The sequence below is a fragment of the Lupinus angustifolius genome, chromosome LG12 (genome assembly GCF_001865875.1).
Source record: "Lupinus angustifolius cultivar Tanjil chromosome LG12, LupAngTanjil_v1.0, whole genome shotgun sequence".
Lineage (NCBI taxonomy): Eukaryota > Viridiplantae > Streptophyta > Magnoliopsida > Fabales > Fabaceae > Lupinus > Lupinus angustifolius.
Window position 1 is genome coordinate 15,864,754 of NC_032020.1, and position 23,258 is coordinate 15,888,011.

The window sequence follows — 23,258 nt, forward strand, 5'->3', positions numbered from 1 at the left end:
CATTCTAAATATTACAATGGAAATGACTAATGTTCTTGTTAAACCAATGATAAAATTATAATTGTGACTAATATTCTTAGAATATGTTTGTCGTGAAGATGATTGATTTATGTAATCAATATTTATTGGAAGAGATAATTCGAAAAGAATTATACAGAAAAAAATATGTTTTTGTTAATCATAACATTGGGTTGACTAGCAATTTTTAATTGAGGCTGTAAATTCTCATCGGAGGGACACGGTATTATAGAGGATTTGGGTACAATAAATCTCTATTGACTTTTCCTCTCTCTATCATGGCACGTTGAAATATTCCATTTACCTCAAAAGACATAATCTCAAACCCATGCATACAACAATAAATAAACAAAACTAAACAAAACAAACAATGTTTAAATATGTTGGGAGAAGCCAAAGCTAAAGGGATAAGACCCAAGAAGATAGAAGGGGTACGACTGTTACAGTCTTACAGTAATGGCCACTGGGAATGACAATGTCACACCATCCAAGGCTTCTCAGTTATGTTGCTTATTCTAACTGGGAATGGATCATGCATGTAAAAATGTTATCTTATTATATACTAAATATAAAAATGTCAAATTATATTATTTTTTCTTCTTATTTAGTGTATATTTGACTATCTATTAACTTATTTTATGAAACGTAAGCATTTTCTCACTTTTTTCGCATCTTGCGTGCCCTTGTTTATTCATCGTAAGAAAGAAAAGGTTCCCAGCAGAATATACGTTTAGCAGTTTGCTGCTTTTTTAGCTATGCTTCACTGCTTTCCTTGCATTTTAAATATAATATTCGTACATTTTCTTATATATTCGACTGCGTGGGTTTTACTACTTATCTAAGGAATTGCGACACTTATTCCTATGTCCTTTTTCACCTTTGGTTTTTTTGTTTTTTCACATACTATTATTCTTCTGTATATTTGTTTAATTTCGAATCATGCATGTCCATGTTCCAGTCGATTAAATTTTTTATAATTCTGGCTGAAGCAACAAACCAGTTCTGGTGATCATTTATTCAGAGTTTCATACAACATGCACTGTACTATTTATATTTATGAATCAATATTGTAAAAGTTTGTAGATTCATATGTATATCATATTTTTTAATGGACAATAATCTTTAACTTATAAGTCGTAAAGTGAAAGAATAAAATGTCCATAAATATTAACTTGTAATAATAATGAGAACTATTTTCTAAAGGCCAGACAATGATGTCGGTGGTATGTAAATGCTGAGTAGTTGTGAAATATGAGAGGAATGTAAGCCAATGAGACCTTATCCGATGGAAATGGCCTCAAAAAACATGTGTCACATGAGGTAGTGAGTTGATGAACAAAAACGGATAATAATATGATTTAATATGTATATTCTGATAATGTAATTTTTTTGCATTATGAGCAACTTATATATTATTTATATATTAATTATTATTGACACTTAAATAAAAGTAATATAAAATAATATTGAATAATATAATGACAATATAATTTTTTTTACAATGCATAAATTTTAAACTCTTAATAATAATAATTACTTCTTTTATATACAAGAATTCAATTTAGTCTGGTTGAACTAGAGTCAGTTTCTTCAAAAGCAGACCTTGTAACATCCACAATCAAAAAGTTTCTGAATGGACTACCCACTTTGCACTCGGTTGATCTTTATGTTAAAAAATAATTATTTTATGATAATATGGCAAGTAGGAGACTGCTTTATGAAAAGAAGAACAATGTAAAGAGTATAGTAATACTTACAAAATTTGGCAATGGTCACTCTAGGTAAATGAAAGTGGAAACCAAAACCCCACAATGGAATTGGTGGTTGCCATACCCCAACATTGCTTCAAAATGGAATGGAAAACTACTTAGAACTATATTTTTGGCAACGTGCATTTGTGCACAGAAGCACTATATCCATCTAAAGTTGAATTTATATGTAAGGAACAAAAGTTGCTAATTTGTTTGTATTTATCCATTCGTTTAGTGTTGTAAGACCCTGCTAGATCTCTAAGATAATCAAAATATCAATAATTTAATTCCCGATAGTGATACTTGTTGAGAGAACAGTTATATACCTGAAATGAAATTAATTTCTTACCCAAAAGAAGATAACTTTTAATAGTATGAAAAATGTGTTTGCTTACGTACGTCTCCATTTTGGGCATGTGAAGGTGCATCCCATCCAATTATGCTTTTAAGGGTCAAATCAATGAACTGGCTTGCAACATTTTGGCATTGGTTTACATGTATTTGTGGACATTGACCAAACGGATAATGCTTAGTTTTATAATCTATAAAAAATGTGAAGGAAAAAGTCCGACCGAGGAGAGTTAAATGTGTCAATTTCGAATGTGAATTGAGAAGGGTAAGAAAATAAAAATAAAAAATATTAAGTGAGTGGCCCTCCTTGGGTGAATTAAGTATTTGATCATAGTCAATTTCAAAGGAAAATTTGAAATTAATTTTAGTTTATACTCTTAACTGAATGAATGATTTAATTATTTTGAATTAGAAAACTTGTAGTATAATAATTGTGTTAAAGCTGAATATATTCGAATTACCTAAAAAATGAACAGAAAGAAAATTATTATAACATTTTATTTTATTTCGGTCTAAAAAATGAAAAATATGTTAGCTAAAATATTTTAATCAATTAGATCAAATATAAAACATATTCCACTTTAATAGAGTGCAATTTAAAAAGATAACGTAAAAAATATGAGTTCAACTCCTCTCTAGTACTGGATAAACCAGTCTGAAATATGGGGTTGAGAATTTTTTAAAAAGTTTTTATTTATTTTTAATAAAAAATAACATGTAATCGTAATCGTTAAAAGAAAATTTGACCACGTGTCATCATTCTATCCAGCACTGGATTCTCGAATACCGGAGAGGATCCATTTCCAAAAAAATGTGAATGGAGTGGGGTGGGCCCTTGTTGCCATTCGGTAAACATTTACATTAGCGCGGTAAAATCAGAAATCTTTGTTCTTTGAGTTGTACGTGTCGGGAGTAGAAGAAGACTGAATGAGCTCAATCATATCATATATTAATGGTTCTAAATTTTAATCAAATAATATCAAATGATTTAAATTAAATATATGCTTATCCAGACAATTAATATTGTAACAATTTCTCATCAAGGGAGGGAGTGACTCAACCTGGATTTTTAAATATACCTCCAAAACTATAATAAACAGAAAAAAACAGACCCATTAATATATGTATAATAAATTAGTAAATTAAACATTAAAGAGCAATTAAATATGAAAGAAATTCTGATATTGAAGGACATGATAAGGTTGATGATTTATAAAAATTGCATGCTCAATAATTGATTTATCTTTGTTTCTTTCATTATTTTCTCTCCTGTAGTACATGTTTCAATCGTAGTTGAATTTTGAACTCAACAGAACATGTTCCTCACTTATTTTTGTTCACTATCAACTCATTTTAACTATATGTATCAAGAACACGATTGCACCAGTGTTTAGTTCTTTACTCTTCTGAATCTCTGAACCATGTATCTGATCAACGGCCAAGGATCCATGTCAAATTCCGGCGGCGATGGCGTCTCCGACCAGTTTCCGGCGGGTCTTCGAGTTCTGGTAGTTGATGATGATCCCACGTGCCTCATGATCCTTGAGAGGATGCTACGTACTTGTCTCTATCAAGGTAACTCCCTCAATCTGTTTCCATCTTTCTCTCCAATTCTCTCTCTCTCTCTCTCTCTCTCTCTCTCTCTCTCTCTCTTCAGTTTCGTTGAACCTATATGGTCGCTCAATTAGTTTATAAAACGAACCAAAAAGAACAAGACTTTATCGTCAACGTAGGTGGGTTTTATCTCAAAATCTGTTTTTGTTTGAACTTTGAAACAGTACTATTCTACTACTATCCATACTCCTACCCTTTTGTATATTTATGTTGCTCCTTTGTTCTAAATTCATATTCTTTTACCCATTTTGTTTTCTTTTCTGAAATTACTAGCTTTTTTGACTTGGGTTGTTTCCAAACTTATCTTGTTCCATGGTTGGATGATGTGAGATTTGTTTAAATTTTCATTTGATTCTGAATTTTGTGGAATGTTTTTTTGGTGATTCTTTGTAGTTACCAAATGTAACCGAGCTGAGATTGCACTTATGCTGTTAAGAGAGAATAAGAATGGTTTTGACATTGTTTTAAGCGATGTTCATATGCCGGACATGGATGGATTCAAGCTTTTAGAGCACATTGGTTTGGAGATGGACCTTCCTGTTATTAGTAAGTACCTGATTGAAAAGTTTCGATCTTTGCAGTGTAGTGTTGAAATACTGACAATTTATATAAAAAAATGTGTAGTGATGTCTGCAGATGATAGTAAAAATGTTGTTATGAAAGGTGTAACACATGGTGCTTGTGATTACCTCATTAAACCTGTTCGCATAGATTCTTTGAAGAACATATGGCAGCATGTTGTACGGAAGAAAAAGAACGAGTGGAAAGATACCGAGCAATCGGGTAGCGCTGAAGAAGGAGATAGACAGCTAAGGGCATCTGATGATGCAGATTATTCATCCTCTGCAAATGAAGGCAGACAGAGAAATTCGAAGAAAAGGAGGGATGAGGATGAGGACGCAGACGAGAGAGATGACACATCCGCCCTAAAGAAGCCACGAGTAGTTTGGTCAGTTGAGCTGCATCAACAGTTTGTGGCTGCTGTGGATCAAATAGGAATAGACAGTATGTATTATTTCATCTTTCATGATTTTCCTTGCACCATTGGTGATGGTATTTTTTAACATAGGCAGTTTGAATATCTATTGTTCAATTGTCATACATGAGTTGTGAATGCCTCCATCAAAGACTTTTAGTATTTAGTTGTAATTTGCAAGATTTGGGATCATTGCATCCAGGTTCTGTAGACAGATTGTTTACCTATATAAAATCAGCATTTGAAATATATTAGTCAATAATTTTCTCCTATAGTTTTGTTACTTATTCTTCTGCCCTTTTAATCTTATTATTGATCCATTTTCGCATTGGAAAAAAAAATCTTAGCCAAACTTTTTACTCACTTTATCCTGGATGTATTCAATTATTGAATGTTCACTGATCCACTCTGCATTATTGTCTCAGCTGAATACTCAGTATTTTATATCTACTCAGCTGAATATATAGACCTCGTCTAATGTTCAAATTTTATATCTATGAACAGAGGCTGTTCCGAAAAAAATTCTGGAATTGATGAACGTTCCCGGGCTCACTAGAGAAAATGTTGCCAGCCATCTCCAGGTATGATACTATGATGTACTGGCTCTCCAACAGAAATGGCTAATTTTTATGGTGTGGGAACACAAGGTTCATGTTATATCAGATACTCTACTTCTATGTTATAGCTACTAGAGGGAGCTAATTATCATTCTGTTTGTTCCAGAAATATCGTCTGTATCTTCGAAGGCTAAGTGGAGTTTCTCAGCACCCGAACAACTCTTTCCTCAGCCAACAAGATGCAACTTTTGGGTCAGTATCTTCAATTAACGATCTTCAAACTCTTGCAGCTGCTGGACAGCTTCCTGCACAAAGTTTAGCCACACTTCAAGCAGCAGGACTTGGTAGATCAACTGCAAAAGCGGGCATACCCATGCCTCTTATGGACCAAAGAAACCTTTTCAGCTTTGAGAACCCAAGGTTAAGATTCGGAGAAGGGCAACAACAACATTTGAACAGCAGTAAATCAATAAACTTACTTCATGAAATGTGTACAAACTTGGAGCCAAAGCAGCTTGCCAATTTGCACCAATCTACCCAATCTATTGGCAACTTGAATATACGAGTAAATGCTTCTACTACACAGAGAAACCCCTTATTGATTCACATGACACAATCCCAACCTAAGGGTCAGATGTTAAATGAAAATACTGGTCTTGCTCCCAGACTTTCCTCATCTTTTGGGCAGCCTAATAGAAATGGATTTTTTAATGGTCCTCTTGATAGAAATGGCATTGCTACTAGTAACATAGCATCTGCACAAAACTCTTCGATGTTGAGTTTTCCTAGGAATCAAACCCCTGAAATGTCCATCAGTAGTTTCCCTCTTGGAAGCACTCCAGGCATATCTAGTATCACAACAAAAGGCTCCTTTCAAGAGGAAGTTACTTCGGGAATCAAAGAAGACGGTGGATTTGTTCCAAGTTATGATATTTTTAATGAACTGCACCATCATAAGTCCCGTGACTGGGAAATAACAAGCCCAGGCCTGGCATATGCTGCCTCTCAGCCTGCAAATCCGTTACAAGGTAACATAAATGTCTCGTCGTCAATTTTAGTTGAACGGGGATTTTATCCTACCCAACAAACTGGACTAAATAGAGATTCCCCTTTGATGTCAAAAGCCTTATTCTCTCTAGGAGAAGGCTTGGAACGAGGTAATCTCCAAAATGCTGATCAACACCTTAACACGCTTGTTGATAATTCAGTGAGGGTTAAGGTTGAGAGAATTCCTGATGAAAGCTCTCAAAGTAACCTCTTCCCTGAGCACTATGGGCAAGAGGATCTTCTGAGTGCGCTTCTGAAACAGGTTTGTCATTTTTTCCTTCCCACAGACCCTATTTATATGCTTTTATATAGTTTATCTATTATTATTATTAATCACACTTATTCCGTGTTTCGGACAGCAAGAAGGCGTTGAACCAGTAGAGAATGAGTATGATTTTGATGGATATTCTCTGGACAACGTTCATGTCTAAATCAGATCCTCACCATTTCTTTCTGATTGTAGTTGCCAGTGTAAATAGCTGCTGTTACATATGCACCTTATCATTCTGCAGTTAGCTAGTTTGGAACCAAGTTTAAATTATTCTATGAACAGAATATGGTTGATGTCCAATGTTAAAACTCAAGGGAGGGGTATAGTATGATGGTTTAGTCTGGGTGCTCAAGATGAACCAATTACAAATCTCAACTACAAGCAAAGGGCAAGAGCAATTTTTTGACTGCTTTTGATAGTAAAACTCCTAGCAAGCTTCTAATTTTTGATACATATGCAGACTAGTAGGAGCATTTCTAGCTTCAATAATGAATTTTGTTTTTTTTGTTCCTTTTGCTCTTATTCCAATTTATGATTTTCAGTAAGCAATAGACTTTGCCAAGCATGTAAATATTCCACTTGGTTGCTCTAAACATTCTTTGCTGGTTGTTTCTGTATTTAGACACTGGCATTCTTTTATGCTCAGCTGTTGTCATTCTGCTCTGTTCATCATGTTTTGTGTTTTCCTTTGAGAAGAACTTTTGGTTAGGTACACCAATTTTCACTTGTTGAACTTGTTTTCACTAAATAGGGACAAATATGTGAGTGGAAAACCTGGTAATTGGAGACTTTTTGTTATATGAATCATATTATTAAACATCCACTTCTTGACAAAAATTAAATGCATATATTATCCAATAATTTTATTTTAATAAGCTTCAACGATAACAGCATCTAATGAGACAAGTAAAGAGACAAACTTTGAACTAGTTTAGAGTTTAGACATACTAGTAGAAGGAGATAGTCTAATAATAATAATAATGATATAGCTATGATTAGTAATTGGAATCTCCAAAAAAAAGTGAACTTATAATAGAAATACACATCCATGTCATATATACTTCATCCTCTATCCAGAAATACCAAATGGAAAAAGAGAGAAAGAAAAAAGTAAGCTTTTTAAGTTTTAATACAAAAAAGCTTTGTCACGGCATCCAAGATCAGGACAACATCATCCAAAATCAGACAGATAGCAATTGAACAAGAATCACCACTGCATCCAAAATCAGACATATAGCATGAACTTACAACACCACAACTTTGTCCACTGATGTTTCTCACTGAGCTTCTAAGAATATGTCAATAAATAAACCAAATCCAGACACAGGACAACAGCATGCCAGAGCCAAATTGAACACCGCCACTATTGCTGCTTCAAGATGATAAACAACAGTGACAAGAGCATCAATGTAGCCCAGGAAGGAACCTTCCTGGAACCACTGCTTGGAATCACTGAAGGAAGAGAGCATTCCTCTCCATTGAAGAAGACTTTATTGGGAAACCCATCTCCATGAGCAACACTGATTCCAGGGGTAGGTTTCTTTGTGAATGAGATTACTGACTGTTGTTTACCAGGCACTCTAGGATCACTTAGAGGGTTAGCTCCATCTGCCTCTGCTACAAGGTAGTTCAATCCCTCCAAACCTTGCATGAATATTGTATTATTTACACCAGCTATGGCTAGTGTGGTTGCATTGAATGAATACATTTTCTCAAAACCTGCAGCTGCTTTGTCCATTTCAACTGCAGCAAACCAGTCTGCAAAATTAGTATCTCCCCAATTAAAAAGTGTGACCCTTGCACTCCATCCATTAGTATAGTCTGTATTTAAATGCCAGTTGATGCTCACGCCACAGTTGTCACCACAGGGCATTGGTTTTGACACTGGTAGATGTTTCAAATCAGCCCAAGCAATTGCCTTGGCACTTCGGTTATCAAAAGGAACAAGAAGTGCATCTGATGGAAGCCACAAAGCTGGTGCAGTGGTACTACAATTTCTTGCTGTGTTACTGGGGCATCCACATGCACAAGTTTTGCATGGAATAACTGATTCATTGTAATAGGCTGAAAATGAGACACAGCATTTACTTGCTGTACCTTTGGCCTTAGTTATGTTGCACACAACCTGCCAACTGGCCATCACAACTATTTCTGATGGTAAACCCGATGGATCTGGATTTTCAGTAGGTCTCACACGGATTGGAGGGCCACATTTGTAAGTAGGGTTGAGAGTACCATTTATCTGCCAGTTCTGTGGTGGTGAAAGCATGGAGCGATTTAAGTTGGGGGGCGTTTTGAAGACCTGCATTTGGAATTTCGAAACAGACTTGCTAGGGTCCATTGATGATGGCAATATAGTACCATTTCGGCAGCAAAAAGGAACTTTCCCAAGGACTGTATCATTAAACTTTGTGGGAGGGAGATCAATGATGGTTGGCCTTTTTTGACAATTCAACACAGAAGAAAAATCAAGACTCTGATAGAATGTACCCTTCTTACCAAACACACAATCTGAAACATCCACAACAGATGGATAAGCCCCCTTCATTGTATTTATAAACTCATCATTCATCCAATCCCAGCTCAACTCCCAGTTGTCAAGACGGCCAAGGGGGTTATGGTTTTCCATTGTAACCTCTGCCCAGTAATTAGAATCATCAGTTTTGATCACATCATACATAATGGTGAGATCACCGTGTTGACGGAGCAGGTACTTATCATCTGTGGTGATGTTTGCTTTGAATTTGGGATCTTTCGTGCAACACACATTAGTCCCATTCTTTCCTGAAAATTGAAACACATCCACCAAATCATTTCAGTCAACACTCACTCCAAACCACACTCATTCCATAAATTTTGGTATTTCACTGAACTCAATTCATAGATCAAATAAACTAACCCATAACCCACATAAGTCTCATTCTTCCCTGAAAATTGAAATTCACCCATCCAATCCAATCATTTTTGTGAACATTCAATTCAAATCTCACATCACAATCATTCTATAATTTCAACAAGTTTTAAATAATGGTTTCTATAGTGATTTCAAAAACTTCAAAAACTTGACTTTTCTTTCCGAATAATTGCAGTCATGACCCAGATTGTAAACCTCAATTTCAAGCATTTCAGTCTACCCAATTATAGTAATTGAGTAAAATGTTAATGTCAGCAAAGTCATGAGCTAATTTGACATCTGCATAACTAAGATGCGAAATTGACACATGATCTAAATCTCAAAAGATTAATTGATGCTTTACTCTACATTAACTCATAGATCAAATAAACTAACTCATGAGCTAAAAAATCAAAATCTAAAAGAAATCGAAATCTCAATCGCTGGTCAATATGAAGGAAAATAGATGGTACCTTGACCAGTGGTTTTGACACATTGAAATCCATCATTAGCGAGTCTGATGGAAGAAGGCAACGGGATAGAAGGTGGCGCCACCCCGAACACGGTGCCAACAAGTTCGATCCGAGCCTCCATCTGAGTCAAATCTCCGGCAGTCTCCACCGCAGTCTTGAGATCTGTCACAGGATAACCGGCGAAAACAGTACCATTTCCAACGGCGGCGGGGAGGGTGGTGCCGTCAGCGAGCACCACATTAGAAGCAGATACCAACAACTCATCGTGCTGAAAACCAACGAAGACTTGCCAAGACTTGAGCTCGTCGAGTCCGTTGTTGAGAACCGTCAGTATTGACTGAAACCGGTACGGTTGCTTCGCCGCGTCCGTGACGTTTGGTGGTAGTCGTACTCCGCCGGTGTATGCGTATGACACGAGTACGCCGTTGCAGTTTTGTGCATCGGAAAACGACGTCGTTGCAAATAACATGGTTATGATGGTGAAGATGAAATAAGAGTGCCATGCCATGGCTTTAGTGTTTCACTTTTTCAGAATTCGAATTTTGAATCAGAGACCAAAACAAACGATGTATAAGTTGCTTTTTTTAGCTTTTTTTCTTTTTCTTTTTTAATAAAAGTGGGAGAAATTGAACACAGAAAGAAACGCGTAGCAGTAATACAAAGGGACTTTACTTACAGCATGGAAGAAGCTGTATTGTTTACTTTAGAATTTAGATATATTAGATTGATCTGAGAACATGGTATGAATTGATTTTAATTGTTTATGCCGTGTTTGATTTGATTAATTCAAAAGACAGAACATGCTTACTGTGTTGATTACTTGATTTAATAATGTTGTAATGTTGAGGTATTCCATTTACAAACAGCATTAAGAAAAACATATTTGAATTTGGTATAAAAGAGAGTATATTTTTTCTCTACTGGGAAAGGTTTTTTCTGAATTATATGACTTTCTGAGTCTGAAACGTTGTAAAAGGTTTCCCCCCCTGAATTATAGGACTTTTGAATTGATGCTGCTTTTATCTAATATAGGCTTGGAACGTAGACATCAATTTCCTAGATCTATTTGATATGAAAAATAAAATGTTGTCTCAATCTCAAATCATATTTCGAACTAATGATATTAAAACAAAAAAAAAATAATAATTTTTTTAATTAACAAAACATATTTTTATTAGTCGAAGATATAATTTGAGACATAGAAACCAGATCCATGTCCATTTGGTATTGTACAAACACCTATTTTGATTATTTTCACCCAGATTTTTTTGTTTCGTTTAAACTTGACGGATTCTCAAAATAGTAATGTGTAAAACTCTGTCAAACCTAGTAACCAACCAAGTCAAACGTGGAAAACTCGTCCTAACAGCTAAAAATCCGCGGCTTGTGTTGCGTGCACGTCGTTGGCTAAACCTCGAATGTTTTGCCTTATGGATATGATGTTTGTAAAACATTTTTTGGTGCATTAGTTTTGGTCATGAATTTTTTACTTCTCTCTAAGTCTCCTTGGTAGTGGGTACCTACTATCCCACATAGCTGGAGCTTGGACCTTAGACGAAGCAGCCCCGACATTGATGCTTTTGTTTCCAGGATAAACTACAAGCTCTGAGTGATCATTCTATTTCATTTATTTCTACTTTGATTACCTAACATCATTATGGCATACCAATGTAAGTTTTCTGTTTATTATTATTAAGCTTTATATATGCATACTTGCATAGTGCTCTTGCTTTATATATATCAGAAGTTCGAACTCATGAGTCATAACCTCAAGTTACACTAGCCGTAGAAAACGTGATGCCATGTTTTTAAGTAGGAATATATTTGTTGAAACTTGGATAAGATTAGTGCTGTTTAAGAACAAACCATATCTAAGCATGCATGCGTACTGTAATAGAATCCCCCACTTGATATCACACTACCAGTACATATTAAAGACACTTTAGTCCGTGTTAGAAATTATTTTGACTCATTCACCATCTTTTAATTCTAATTCAAATATTACCTTTTTAGGGATTAAACTAGTACAAATTAATTTTTTTAAGAACTAAACTGAGTTTTCAATTTTGAACGCTTCCCTTTTCTGATTACAGCGTTCCTTCCTTTGCTTACTCCCAAAATTGCTCTCTTCTTCTTGCTTCTGATTCCACGAGCATTGCATAGTGAATGCATAATAAAAACAAATGAATCAAATCAGAGATTCAAAACTAAACTTCTCTTTCATCAGATCGTACCTTGGAACCAGCAGCGCCATCAATCAGAGAGGGGTCGTGGAGGTGGCCACATTTCTTCTTCTGATTACTTCTGGAGTTAGGGTTTGACTCCTCACCTTTTGATCCCTGCATCAAATCAACAATTAGTTTATGATTTGGGAATGAAAGTGAATCGGGATAATGAACACTCACTTTTTAAGTGTGATCCAGCTCCATTATTTATAATCATTGATATCGGAGATCTAGAATGAGAAGTGGAAATGAAGGCGGCGCAAAACAGCAAAGCGTTTATAAATGCGATTGGGAAGGAAGCGAAACAACACGGGGAGACGCACATGCATTTCTAGTTTTCTACGTCTCTAATTCAACTCAATACCCAACAAAAAACCTCGTCCATAATTAACATCAACGCGGCATATTCTATTCCTAAATATTGCATATACATTATTCCCTGTTGTTTTCACATTTAATTTTAATTATTTCTCCAAACTTTCATATTTTATTGTCTTCAGGGCAATGGCTGGAAAATATAACAAGGAAACTAGGAAAGTAAAAAACCTATAAAAAAGCTGTGTTCGTTGCTCATCATTAAATAAAATTGAAGTTTTAAATTACACTTAAAGTATATAAAGCAGAACCAAAGCAAACAACCCACTAAATTCAAAATACATTTTCTGTCGATGGGTTCAATCAATTCGGAAGCTCAGGTATAGCCCAATACGCATTTCCAAGACCAATATGTTGTGTGGTGGGGGAAATAAAGGAGTCAAAAATGAATAAAAATAAAATAAAACAGCACCAATTTCAAGCTTAGAATGAACCATAAATTTGGTTTCTAACAATATATTCACTCAAAGGAAAAAATTGACCAAGAAAAAATAACCAATACTACGACTCTAAAGTATAAGAGACTCAGCCGCATTGAAGAAAATCCCGGCCATATAAACCCCAGATCCCTGCTATTGCAACATAAATACCTACTGGATAATTTTCCCCAGCACATTGACTTTTAATACAGCAAACACAACTGAAAAGGTAATTATGCTGCTGTAGAACCCACCAGACTGTTCATTTGGACACACATGCGCAAACTAACCCACCCCAGCACCTCATTCATTAACCAGGACACTAGTAGACCGGACTTTAACCAGACTCAAGGTGCAGTAATGACTGACTCTTCAGGAAGTGACCCCAACAGCCACCCAAGCATCAACCCCTGCTTTCATCAAACCATGTCCCTGCAATTATTGTTGAAGGCATATGGTTTATAGAAAGAAACAACACAGATTTTTATACAAAATTAGCCAAAATCATGATTACGATTTATGACCCTAAAGAAATATACATATGCGGTTACCTCTAAAGGTCTTCAGCTAAAGTTGAATCCACCAGATGGGACTGGGAGCTCGTGGCCTCCAAAGTTGAAACCAGCCTGAGCTTCATTACCAGGAGGTAGTGCCTCGTCATCTTCATCTTCCAACCAGTACGTTTCAAGCATTTTAACAGCCTTCTCATATATTTCATTGTTGTCATGACTTTGTAGGTTTTCAATCTTCTCCAATCCCTCAGCATCATCTACCATTTGGGCATACAAGTTGACATCTCCCGTATTACCTAGGTTCTTATCTGCTTCTCCCACCTTCAGAATATTCTCCAGGCCTTCCAAACAGACGGTGATAATTCTTGGGTCGGGGCAAATAAGTAGCTCACAAAGAGGCTTTATGCAACCCTGACTCACCAAGTACCTTATAACCACATAACATAAATGAGAACCACTCACTCAAAATGTTAGCTATATAAAAAACAAATTAAAGAAAAGACATACTTGATCTGCTCATGACTTCCACCAGATGTGGCATTTGAGATTGCCCATGCAGCTTCTTTTTTAATGTCAAACTCAGCATTTTGAAGAAGAATGACAAGAGGACCAATAAGGCCAGCTTCAATAACAGACTACATAACAATTAAAAATGCAGAGTCATGAGTGCACTTTGAACACATAAAGCAAATGAATATCCATTGCTTTGCAATGAAAACACAAACTAAAATCCACTTGAGATTCCAATTAGATAATATAAAATTGTAAATATGTATTGCCCAATATCTCCAATTTGTGTAGTCAAGGGCTAATTAACTTACCTGAGTTAGTTATAATAGCACCATATCTCCATGTTAACTACTTATCCCCCCACCCCCTCATAGCAAGACTAAAAAGGTACATATGCAATCCTCAATCTATTGTTCCAGAAAGTTGGGATACTGACTAATAACCTCAAAAGTTCAATTTCTCAATTAAAAATTAAAATTTATTAAATTGTTGTGGCAATAAATTTACAGAAAAATAGAACCTGTACAACATATGGACAATGCCAGTTACCTGTATTTGATTGAACACATTATTTAAAATAAACCGAGCAGAAAATAATAGAATGTTCACTGACTTACCTGTATTTGTTCCTTGTTTCCAGCTGTAATATTTGATATAGTCCAGCAAGCTTCCTTTTTAATGCTTTTTTTATGATTGTGAGTCAACAAGCCCAAAAGGCTTGGGAGTGCACCATGATTGATAATACTCTAGTGAAGAAAATTCCATTAGAATTAGCACACATTTAAATAGTGATACACATATAAAAATAGAAGTGGAAATATAATGCAATGAGAGACAGATAAATTGAATCCCTTTTGTTTAGATGCATCATAAGGTTTTCCAACAGAACAAGAGTTCAAGAAAATGTTTGTAACAACTCGGGACAAGACTGATGGCTGAGAACTGGATCTCTGTTTCATGTAAAAGTACCATGTGATTATTACAGCAGTTTGCAAATCACTACCTGAGTCTGCATATCATCTCCGGTCACAATATTTCCCACTGTGCGAAGAGCAGGAATCAGCACTGAGGGAGACGGGTGCCTGAAAAGATATGCATGTATATTTAGGGTAATCAACATTTGAGGCAACAGAATCTTTCATAATAAGATATAGTAATAATAATAATAATACTCACAGAAGGAGCTGCACCAAGCGGGTACATACACCTGTCTCAATAACGGCTTGAATTTTATCATTTGTGCCATCGGAAAGATATGATAGTGCCCAGCATGCATCTGTCAGAACTTCTTCATCATTGGAAAAAACTAAACGCTCAAGAGCTGGAAGTGCTGGCCTCACCTGGCCATCAAAATATGAGCAATGAGAATACGACAAAAGAGGCTGCCTTGGACATCTAAGTTACATTAACAAATAAAGACAGGGAAAGGGAAGTTACTTGCTCAAATGGAGGCTGTGGCTTGCCCCTGCAAAAGTTTGATAATGTCCATGTGGCATTTCTCAGCATTGATAGTTTTGCATGCTCATTCAACTGGGCCAATAGTGGAATAAGGGCACCTTGGCCAAGAACTAGATCCCGACACCTAGGAGAGTCACCAGCAACATTTCCCAATGCCCACACAGCCTGAAATATCACGGAATTCTTAATGTTCAGCACAAATAAGAAAGAAAAGGAAAATGCATGTACATTTGAGTATGATATACCTGCTCCCGAACATCATCACTAGCAGAACTGAGTAGCTTCACAAATATGGGAACTGCTCCGTGATCAATCACCACCTTTGTGTTCTCAGAAGTTCCAGATGCAATGTTTGTGAGAGCCCATGCAGCCTCAAACTAAATAAAAACACAGCAAATTTCAACGACACTACATTATCACAAAGGATCCAGAAAAGGAAAAACACAAAAGATGCAACACCACAAATTTCGAACCTGGACTTGAGGGAAGTCCTCCCTACTGAGAAGCTGAACAAAACGAGGAACAACACCAGACTGAATAACTTCCTCGATCGGAGGACTCCGCTCTACATAATCAATACATGGAAGCAAACCGTCACAACAATTAAAAAAATAAAAAGTACAAGCAATAGGAATCCATTCTATAAAATCAATAACAAAATCAACACAGAACAAAACCACCACAAGGATTTAGTAAACAAACATTATAATCAATCATTAGGATTACCAATTGAAAGCAACTTTCGAAATTGTGTGGTGGCTTCCAGTTGCGTAGCATTATCATCTGACCAAACAGCAGCAACCAATGCAGGAAGAGTCTCTAACTGCAACAACAACTAAAAATATAACCGTCAAAACCAATTCTGAACTTCACTATCACGGTGCCTATAATCGAAGAACCATAATAAATGATCAAAACGCGTGATCAAGCACGAAAACCACAGAATCTTAAACTACCGAGAAGACAATCGATGAAACCCTAACCTTTTTGTCGAGGTTGTTAGAAGGAGTAGCTAACTGTTGCTGAGCTGCAAAGCCTTCGCGACGCTTCTTCTGAAGGCTCTCTTCGCGCTTGTTCTTGCGGATCTCAACCATGTTATCCTCTCTTCTGCGACGGCCTTCTTCGGCGTCGACGGCGACCTTGTAACGGTTGCGGCGACCCTCGGTTCTCTCATTTGGCCTGAGCGACATCGTTTCGTTGGAACAGGAATAGAAGAAGAATTAGAAGATCGAAATATTTGACCGCGAATGACACAAAAACCCTATTGCTGTTAATGGCCACTACACGACAAGTACTAGACTTACATCAGCTCCTTTTTTGCGGGCTTTTGATGTTGGATTTGGATCTAACGTTTGCCGTAGGTTCGGATTAAGGATCTACTCCATGTAATAATCAAGATTAATTTGATTTCAAGTGATAATATTTTTTGTATTAATAATAATGATAGATCTTATGGGTAAGTAATTTAATAAGTGTCATTTCCAGAATTCGAATTATTATTATTTTTAATTTTTTTGTAATATTACATTATTAGATCGACACATTATTAATATTTCAAATGATAATATAATACTAATATTATATTCCTTTAATGGATTTCACGAATTATATAAGCTAATTATACATTGGTTAATTATTAGAATTTATAGTAAATAATTCATCATCAATTTATTAATCATTATTAACTCTCAAACAAAATTAATATAAATCAATTGTAAATTATGTACTAACAATGTAAAAAACCTTTACAGTGTCAATGCATATATTTTAAACTAGATAGTACATAATCTATATGAAAACTATTATAGATAATACATAAACTATTATAGATAATACATTTAACCTATATGAAAACTTTACAATAATAATTTATGTATATTAAACTCTTTTATATACATATTTCACCTTGAAATTTTTTGTGACAAGAGTTGAGAATGAAGATGAATAATTTTTTGTGATGAAAGATAAATACCCATAATACAGTTGTGATGATTTAATAAGGGGTTTGTTTTATTTTCCTTTGAGATTGTGTTATTGTTATCTCATCTTGAGAATTAAAGTGAAATGATATCATAAGTTCATAACTCATGACCGTTGAACTGAGTACAAGTCATTGAAATAAAAAAGGAACGTAGTACAAGTGGCAATCAATAGTGGGGGTTCGTCAATTTTGAAATCTAGTACCTCTCTCCAAAGAGACGTTATAAAACTTTTCCTCATTTTCTCAATGCCACAACGTACCTATATAGTTTTAAATAAATAGTTTTTAAACACTCCAAGTAATGGAGAATTATTTTTTACATCATATATTAGATAAAGATGACAGAGAAGTATTGTTTGGGATGAACATACAAAGTTAGACTGATGAATATTTTGGATTGAGATGAAAGTAAAATATTATTGACTTGCATTTTAGAAGTTCAAATACAGAAACTGAAGAGAAAATAGTTAAAGATGTAAGATTTTTTACCAACACACCCATGGTATAAACATTGAGTATGTAGTATCAATATACTTGATTTATACATACTCATTATATTATTTATAGTTAGCTGAATTAAATACATAAATAATTGATGATCTGATGATAATATAAAACTGATAGGTGGTAAATATTTTATATAGTATACAAATATTAAACCTTACAATTTAAAGTTATTCTTATAACATCAAATTTAAATATAATAACAATGCTCGAACGTTGAACTACACCACTCATTTTTTTATAACTGAAGTTGCACCTACTCTTTCTCACTTTCACTTCGTTGTTCTTAGTTTAAGCCTTTAAGGCGCAGAGCTACCACTCTACCACCATACTCTTTCTCACATTCACTTCATTTTCTCTTTATGTGAATATCGATAACTTGATAGTGTTTTCTCTCCTTCCCAATCAAAATCTTTACGTTGCTCTGCTTATGTTATGAAAGCTTCTTCAGTTACTTAGAGAAACCTGTCTTAATGTAAGCTCTTGCTACAATGCCACCCCAAATTTTGATTCTTTTCTTTGTTTTGTTTAATGGGTTCTTGCCACTTGCTGTTGCCTTTTGAAATTTTTTTACTCTGATTTTGACTATTGTTCTTTTGATGCTTAATCATGTTGAATGCACCTCCACATCATATACAAGCTTTGAATTTGATGTCTTGTTTGAGTTTCACATCTTGGTTGTTGAACTTGAATGGCCTTATTTCATGTTTTGCTGATGAGATTTTCGTAGGTAACTAACAGCCTCACTTCATAGATGGTATATGATACAAATTTTAATCGGATCACAGAAGAGAAGTAATGTTTGTAAATGATACTAATAACTTATTAAGCATATTTTGTGTATGTCTCTAATTTCCTTTCTCTGTTATGGATCACTGGAATCAAGTGATAATATGCATAAGATGTGAGCTTTTCTTAGATATTTAAGAGCAACATAATATTAAGAGCAAGAAAATATCCATCAATGCTACACTCTTCTTTTCATTGAGATTAATCGATAGACTTACCCTTGATTTTAGCTCAACTATAGATTAGTGTCTTTCTATCTGTGAGCTTGATCAGTTGAATCAGGCTATGTTGCATCACTTAATGATTGAGTTTTTCTTCTGTTCCTTGATTTTTTGCTATGGTGGACTGAAACACGCTTTGTTTTCTAATTTTAAATTATAGATGCATATATCAATTACAATTCTTGGTACTAACCATTTTCATCTTTCTTCCTATTTCTTTCATTAATATATCTTCAAGGTTTATTGAACTCTGATTTGAAAATGGGAGCTGAAAAGGTTGGGACAAAAAGTGAAGGTGGTGTTTTCCGGTTGTTTGACTGGACCTCAAAATCTAGGAAGAAATTATTTGCATCCAAGTCAGATTTTCCTGGTACATGTACTCTTTTGTATAGAATATGCACAAGTGTTTTTATTCTCTTGTCAATTACAGTACTTGTGTAAAAATTTGTTACTCTATTCATTCTGTGTTTTGTTTTTGGTATCCTCTTCATCATTTGCATAGAGTCTTCGAAACAGAGAAGGAAAATTGATGACAGCTTGACAATGAAGCATTCCTATCTGATGAGGGTACTACACTATTATTCATTTGGTGCTCTCAACTGCTAATTTTTATTCTTCATGCAAAACTAAGATAGTTACTTGTTTAATTCTTCCAGGAGGATGAAGATGAAATTGGAGTAAGAGCGAGTATTAGAGGAAGTAATGATCATAGTTATGCTTCATCAGTCACAGATGATGAAATATGTGGAACAAGGACCCCTAGTGTAGTTGCCAGACTCATGGGATTAGAGTCTGTGCCATTTTCCGGTGTTCCTGATCCACATTCTACCCCATATTTTGATAGCCGATCTCTTCGAGAGGCGCAGTATTGTAGGACAAATCTCAATTGTCAGCATGATCATGAGATCCCATATTCTGGAAGGTTGCTAGAAAAGGATGAGGGCTCTTCTAGGAACAGCATGGGGCCAAAACTTCATAAGAACTTTAGCAGGCCAATTGAAAAGTTTCAAGCAGAAGTAATGCCTCCTAAATCGGCTAAATCAATTCCTGTCACACACCATAAACTTTTGTCCCCTATTAAGAGTCCTGGTTTTGTTCCAACAAATAATGCTGCTTATGTAATGGAGGCTGCTGCAAGAATTATTAAGTATGGCCCTCAAGTTACTACAAAGGTTAAATCACCTTCGGTAGCTTCATCGACAGTATCATTGAGGGTTAGAGATCTTAAAGAAAAAGTGAAGGGTTCTCCGAATGGACCTTCGGTTGAGACATCTTCATTGGCTTCTAGAGTTGGAGATCATAGTGAAAAACAAGAAATTTCTCATAGAACTTGCAGGCTTACTGAAACATCTCAAAGGTCAGTTGAGTCTAATCCTGCCAAGTATTCCAAAGGACAATCTTTGAACAAAAGCAGGGAGAGATCTATCAGTTCTCTTACTGAAGCAGAAGAAGATTCTTCTTTGAAGGACAAAGGGAAGTCTATTTCACTAGCAATCCAAGCAAAAATGAATGTTCAAAGAAGGGAAGGGTTGTGTTTGAGTGGTGGTGAAAGTTTAGCGGACCGAAAAGAAAATTTTGACATTACAACCAAACTACCTCAGAAGGAGAATATTCAAAGAAGTATGCATAAGAAATCATGTGGTCAAAATGCTTCAGGTGTTCTCAAGCAGAATAATCAGAAACAGAATTGTACAATTGATAAAGACAAACTACCATCAAAGCCACTGGTTGCTGGTTCAAACAATAGAAAGGTTCAGTCTGTGGATTCCTCTTATGGAAGTGGCAAAAGTTCTGGTGGTAAATCCATTGCAAAATCTAAAGGTGGACCAAAAAACTCAGCTATTCAGGTAAAAGATGGTGAAAAGGAAACTCTATATACCCGAACAAACAATTTCTCTATAGAGAAGAGGTCTGCAGATAGAAACTGGAATGATAGTGTTGATAGTTTGTTCATTGACAAAACTGTGAAGCATGCTCACTCTAATCTACTCAGTGATAAACACTATAGTTGCACTGGAGAAGTAAAAAAGAGAGACATTGATGTAGTTTCCTTCACATTTACCACGCCGTTGACACGAAAGACCTCAGGGTTTGAGAAATCTGGACAAACTGGCCTGAAGAGCAATGGTTCCTTGAATCAACACAATAAAAGAGTGTTGCTTGAAACAGGCAGTACAAGGTCTCCAGTAGGATACAATGAAGCTGGTGGTGGTGATGCCTTAGGTATTCTTTTGGAACAGAAGTTGAAGGAGTTAACATATGGATGTGAGACCTCTTCTGGCGACTCTTCCAAAGCGAGGCCACCTTCCAGTACTGCATCAAAATCAAATGGCCTGGTTCCTACAATGAATTCAGTTAACCTCATTCGACAGTTGCAACAGAAGAAAGACCAAAACATGTTATTTGCAGATGCAGTATGCAGTAGCCGTGAATCGGACATTTCCTTCACTGGTCTTCTGGAATTACAATCCAAACATAGGCTGTGGGTATGTAACATTTTTTTTAATTATAGTTGCCTAGTATTATTATACCTTTTCCAGCATGCATGAACAATATTCAGCACAATATTTTAAATTCCAAACAAGGAAAAATTTAGGATTGCTTACTTTATGGTGAAATTAGACCCAAAGTATATATAACAAGTTAGGCTTGATTTTAAGCTTCGAATATGTCACTTTGTTCTTAGCATGTATCTAAAGATTTGGGTAAGGTTAAGTGCACCTATAATTTTATATAACTCGTATTTTTATGGAGAAAATGCAGTACATGAAAATGGTTTGCCAATTTCTCTGTTTTCTGTCTAGAGTGGTCTTAGTTGTTCTGCTTCTGCCAATATGTTCTGTAGATTTAAGTTAAGGCTGGTTCTAAGCGAAAATTGGCACTCTAGCTGGTGTTACATTTTTACTTTAGTGAGTTTTGGAGTTTAATCAACCATATATGTGTCGATGTTTAACTCAGAGTCAAGTCATAAATGGCAATTTTTTATGCAGTTAATTTGAACCTGAATTTGGGTAGTTAGAAGAACAAGTGGTAACAATATCATTGAAAGTACCAATTGCATTGTAGAATAACCCTTATGTTATTTGAAGGCATATGTTCCCAGTGTTTATCGCATTATATGATAATTAACTCAAAATATTTACAGGTTGATGAGATGAAGGAGTGTAAAAGCAATCCTGAGGAGGCAAAGTCATTCAATTGCCGACAGCCAAGTCCGATCTCTGTTCTTGAGCCCTCTTTTTCAACTGAAAGCTGTGATTCTTTATTCAGAACAGATGCTGCTACTAGTTCAGAAGGTAAAAGCAGTATGCTTAAATATAGGCTACAATACAATCTTTTGGAATTATTTTTCATCATTCAAACTAATCTTTACTATACCTTCTTTCACAGGAAGCAAGTTGTGCTTATCTTCTCAACCTCGTGAAGTTCTTGACTATAATTTCTCAAGGAAGTCCCATATTGCAGAAGCTGATGCAGAGTTATCCGATTCAGCTTGTTCATCGTTAACAAGGACCATGGTAAAGAAGCACACATGTGCATTTTCTCTTAAAAATACTGAAAGATCAAGTACATGGGAGCTGGATTATGTGAATGACATATTGTGCCATGTGGAATTGATGTATACGGATTTTGCGCTAGGTCGAGCTCGTGAGATTATAAACCCTCATCTATTCAACCTATTGGAAAGTAGAAAGGGAAGTGATAGTGGTGAGTTTAGGACTAGAAGGAAGGTTATATTTGATTGTGTGAGTGAATGTTTGGACTTAAGATGCCGACGATATGTCGGCGGGGGATACAAAATGTGGACTAAAGGCATTGCAATGGTGAGAAGAAATGAATGGTTGGCTAGAGAAGTGTACAAGGAAATTTCAAGTTGGAAGGGTGTGGAAGATTCCATGGTTGATGACCTTGTAGACAGGGATATGAGCAGCCAACATGGACGATGGGTTGATTTTGAGGTTGATACTTTTGCACTAGGTGCAGAGGTTGTTGACCAAATATTTAATTCTTTGGTTGATGATGTTGTATCTGAAATCTTGCAACTACAACAGGTCAAAGATTGTGATGTTATGGCCATGAGATTATGATTTTAAAACTTCCCTCTGAATTATTTGTTCATTTGAGAAAATGGGATTAGCAAGTCTATATATAAAGTCTAGTTCTTTCTGTCCTGAAACTACTGTGTTACCTTTTGTGTTCAACTTTGAATGACTTGAACAACAAGAAATCATGTTTGAACTATTGTATCATGTAAGATAGGTGATATGAAATTGTGTCTTAGCAACTGAACGCACAATGATAGCATCAATGTA

The 23,258-nt window shown here is 35.5% G+C and overlaps 4 protein-coding genes across 11 annotated transcripts; 2 read left to right on the top strand and 2 right to left on the bottom strand.

Moving 5' to 3' along the window:
• Window positions 3,295-7,254, top strand: LOC109362397 (two-component response regulator ARR2-like). Of its 4 annotated transcripts, none has more exons than XM_019608154.1 (7): window positions 3,295-3,695; window positions 4,128-4,280; window positions 4,359-4,739; window positions 5,215-5,291; window positions 5,434-6,295; window positions 6,392-6,576; window positions 6,674-7,254. In XM_019608154.1, the coding sequence occupies exons 1-7, from the start codon at window positions 3,542-3,544 to the stop codon at window positions 6,743-6,745; spliced, it is 1,884 nt and encodes a 627-aa protein (XP_019463699.1). In that variant the 5' UTR covers window positions 3,295-3,541; the 3' UTR covers window positions 6,746-7,254. The 4 variants fall into 4 exon arrangements, with proteins under 4 accessions (XP_019463699.1, XP_019463697.1, XP_019463700.1 ...); XM_019608153.1 differs by having other exon boundaries at window positions 3,542-3,695; window positions 5,434-6,576; window positions 6,674-6,785; window positions 6,868-7,254; XM_019608152.1 differs by having other exon boundaries at window positions 5,434-6,576.
• LOC109362399 (COBRA-like protein 7) lies at window positions 7,558-10,682 on the bottom strand. Its single transcript, XM_019608156.1, has 2 exons — window positions 9,952-10,682; window positions 7,558-9,369 (listed from the first exon to the last, which is right to left on the bottom strand). Exons 1-2 carry the CDS (start codon window positions 10,457-10,459, stop codon window positions 7,949-7,951), a joined length of 1,929 nt encoding a protein of 642 aa, XP_019463701.1. The 5' UTR covers window positions 10,460-10,682; the 3' UTR covers window positions 7,558-7,948.
• LOC109362799 (importin subunit alpha-2-like) lies at window positions 12,228-16,739 on the bottom strand. Of its 4 annotated transcripts, none has more exons than XM_019608819.1 (11): window positions 16,434-16,739; window positions 16,177-16,285; window positions 15,924-16,015; window positions 15,696-15,827; window positions 15,430-15,615; window positions 15,169-15,332; window positions 14,996-15,074; window positions 14,610-14,738; window positions 13,990-14,117; window positions 13,522-13,909; window positions 12,228-12,290 (listed from the first exon to the last, which is right to left on the bottom strand). In XM_019608819.1, the coding sequence occupies exons 1-10, from the start codon at window positions 16,638-16,640 to the stop codon at window positions 13,534-13,536; spliced, it is 1,602 nt and encodes a 533-aa protein (XP_019464364.1). In that variant the 5' UTR covers window positions 16,641-16,739; the 3' UTR covers window positions 12,228-12,290; window positions 13,522-13,533. The 4 variants fall into 4 exon arrangements, with proteins under 4 accessions (XP_019464364.1, XP_019464363.1, XP_019464365.1 ...); XM_019608818.1 differs by lacking the exon at window positions 12,228-12,290 and adding an exon at window positions 12,942-13,380; XM_019608820.1 differs by lacking the exon at window positions 12,228-12,290 and adding an exon at window positions 12,942-13,402 and having other exon boundaries at window positions 16,177-16,273; window positions 16,434-16,738.
• LOC109361465 lies at window positions 18,188-23,235 on the top strand. Of its 2 annotated transcripts, XM_019606925.1 has the most exons (7): window positions 18,188-18,410; window positions 19,184-19,315; window positions 19,448-19,512; window positions 19,602-21,431; window positions 22,091-22,241; window positions 22,336-23,008; window positions 23,050-23,235. In XM_019606925.1, the coding sequence occupies exons 2-7, from the start codon at window positions 19,207-19,209 to the stop codon at window positions 23,081-23,083; spliced, it is 2,862 nt and encodes a 953-aa protein (XP_019462470.1). In that variant the 5' UTR covers window positions 18,188-18,410; window positions 19,184-19,206; the 3' UTR covers window positions 23,084-23,235. The 2 variants fall into 2 exon arrangements, with proteins under 2 accessions (XP_019462470.1, XP_019462471.1); XM_019606926.1 differs by having other exon boundaries at window positions 18,189-18,410; window positions 22,336-23,235.

Bases quoted from the DNA above. Each gene is read 5' to 3' on its own strand.
- LOC109361465 (XM_019606925.1), top strand. From the start codon at position 19,207: ATGGGAGCTGAAAAGGTTGGGACAAAAAGTGAAGGTGGTGTTTTCCGG. The intron at 19,316-19,447 runs GTACATGTACTC...TCATTTGCATAG, and splicing joins ATCCAAGTCAGATTTTCCTG to AGTCTTCGAAACAGAGAAGG. The intron at 21,432-22,090 runs GTATGTAACATT...AAATATTTACAG, and splicing joins AATCCAAACATAGGCTGTGG to GTTGATGAGATGAAGGAGTG.
- LOC109362399 (XM_019608156.1), bottom strand. From the start codon at position 10,459: ATGGCATGGCACTCTTATTTCATCTTCACCATCATAACCATGTTATTT. The intron at 9,370-9,951 runs GTACCATCTATT...TTCAATTTTCAG, and splicing joins TGTCAAAACCACTGGTCAAG to GAAAGAATGGGACTAATGTG.
- LOC109362799 (XM_019608819.1), bottom strand. From the start codon at position 16,640: ATGTCGCTCAGGCCAAATGAGAGAACCGAGGGTCGCCGCAACCGTTAC. The intron at 14,739-14,995 runs GTAGTGATTTGC...TTTCTTCACTAG, and splicing joins GAGATGATATGCAGACTCAG to AGTATTATCAATCATGGTGC. The intron at 13,910-13,989 runs GTATGTCTTTTC...TGTGGTTATAAG, and splicing joins GGAAGTCATGAGCAGATCAA to GTACTTGGTGAGTCAGGGTT.
- LOC109362397 (XM_019608152.1), top strand. From the start codon at position 3,542: ATGTATCTGATCAACGGCCAAGGATCCATGTCAAATTCCGGCGGCGAT. The intron at 5,292-5,433 runs GTATGATACTAT...TGTTTGTTCCAG, and splicing joins ATGTTGCCAGCCATCTCCAG to AAATATCGTCTGTATCTTCG. The intron at 6,577-6,673 runs GTTTGTCATTTT...TGTTTCGGACAG, and splicing joins TGAGTGCGCTTCTGAAACAG to CAAGAAGGCGTTGAACCAGT.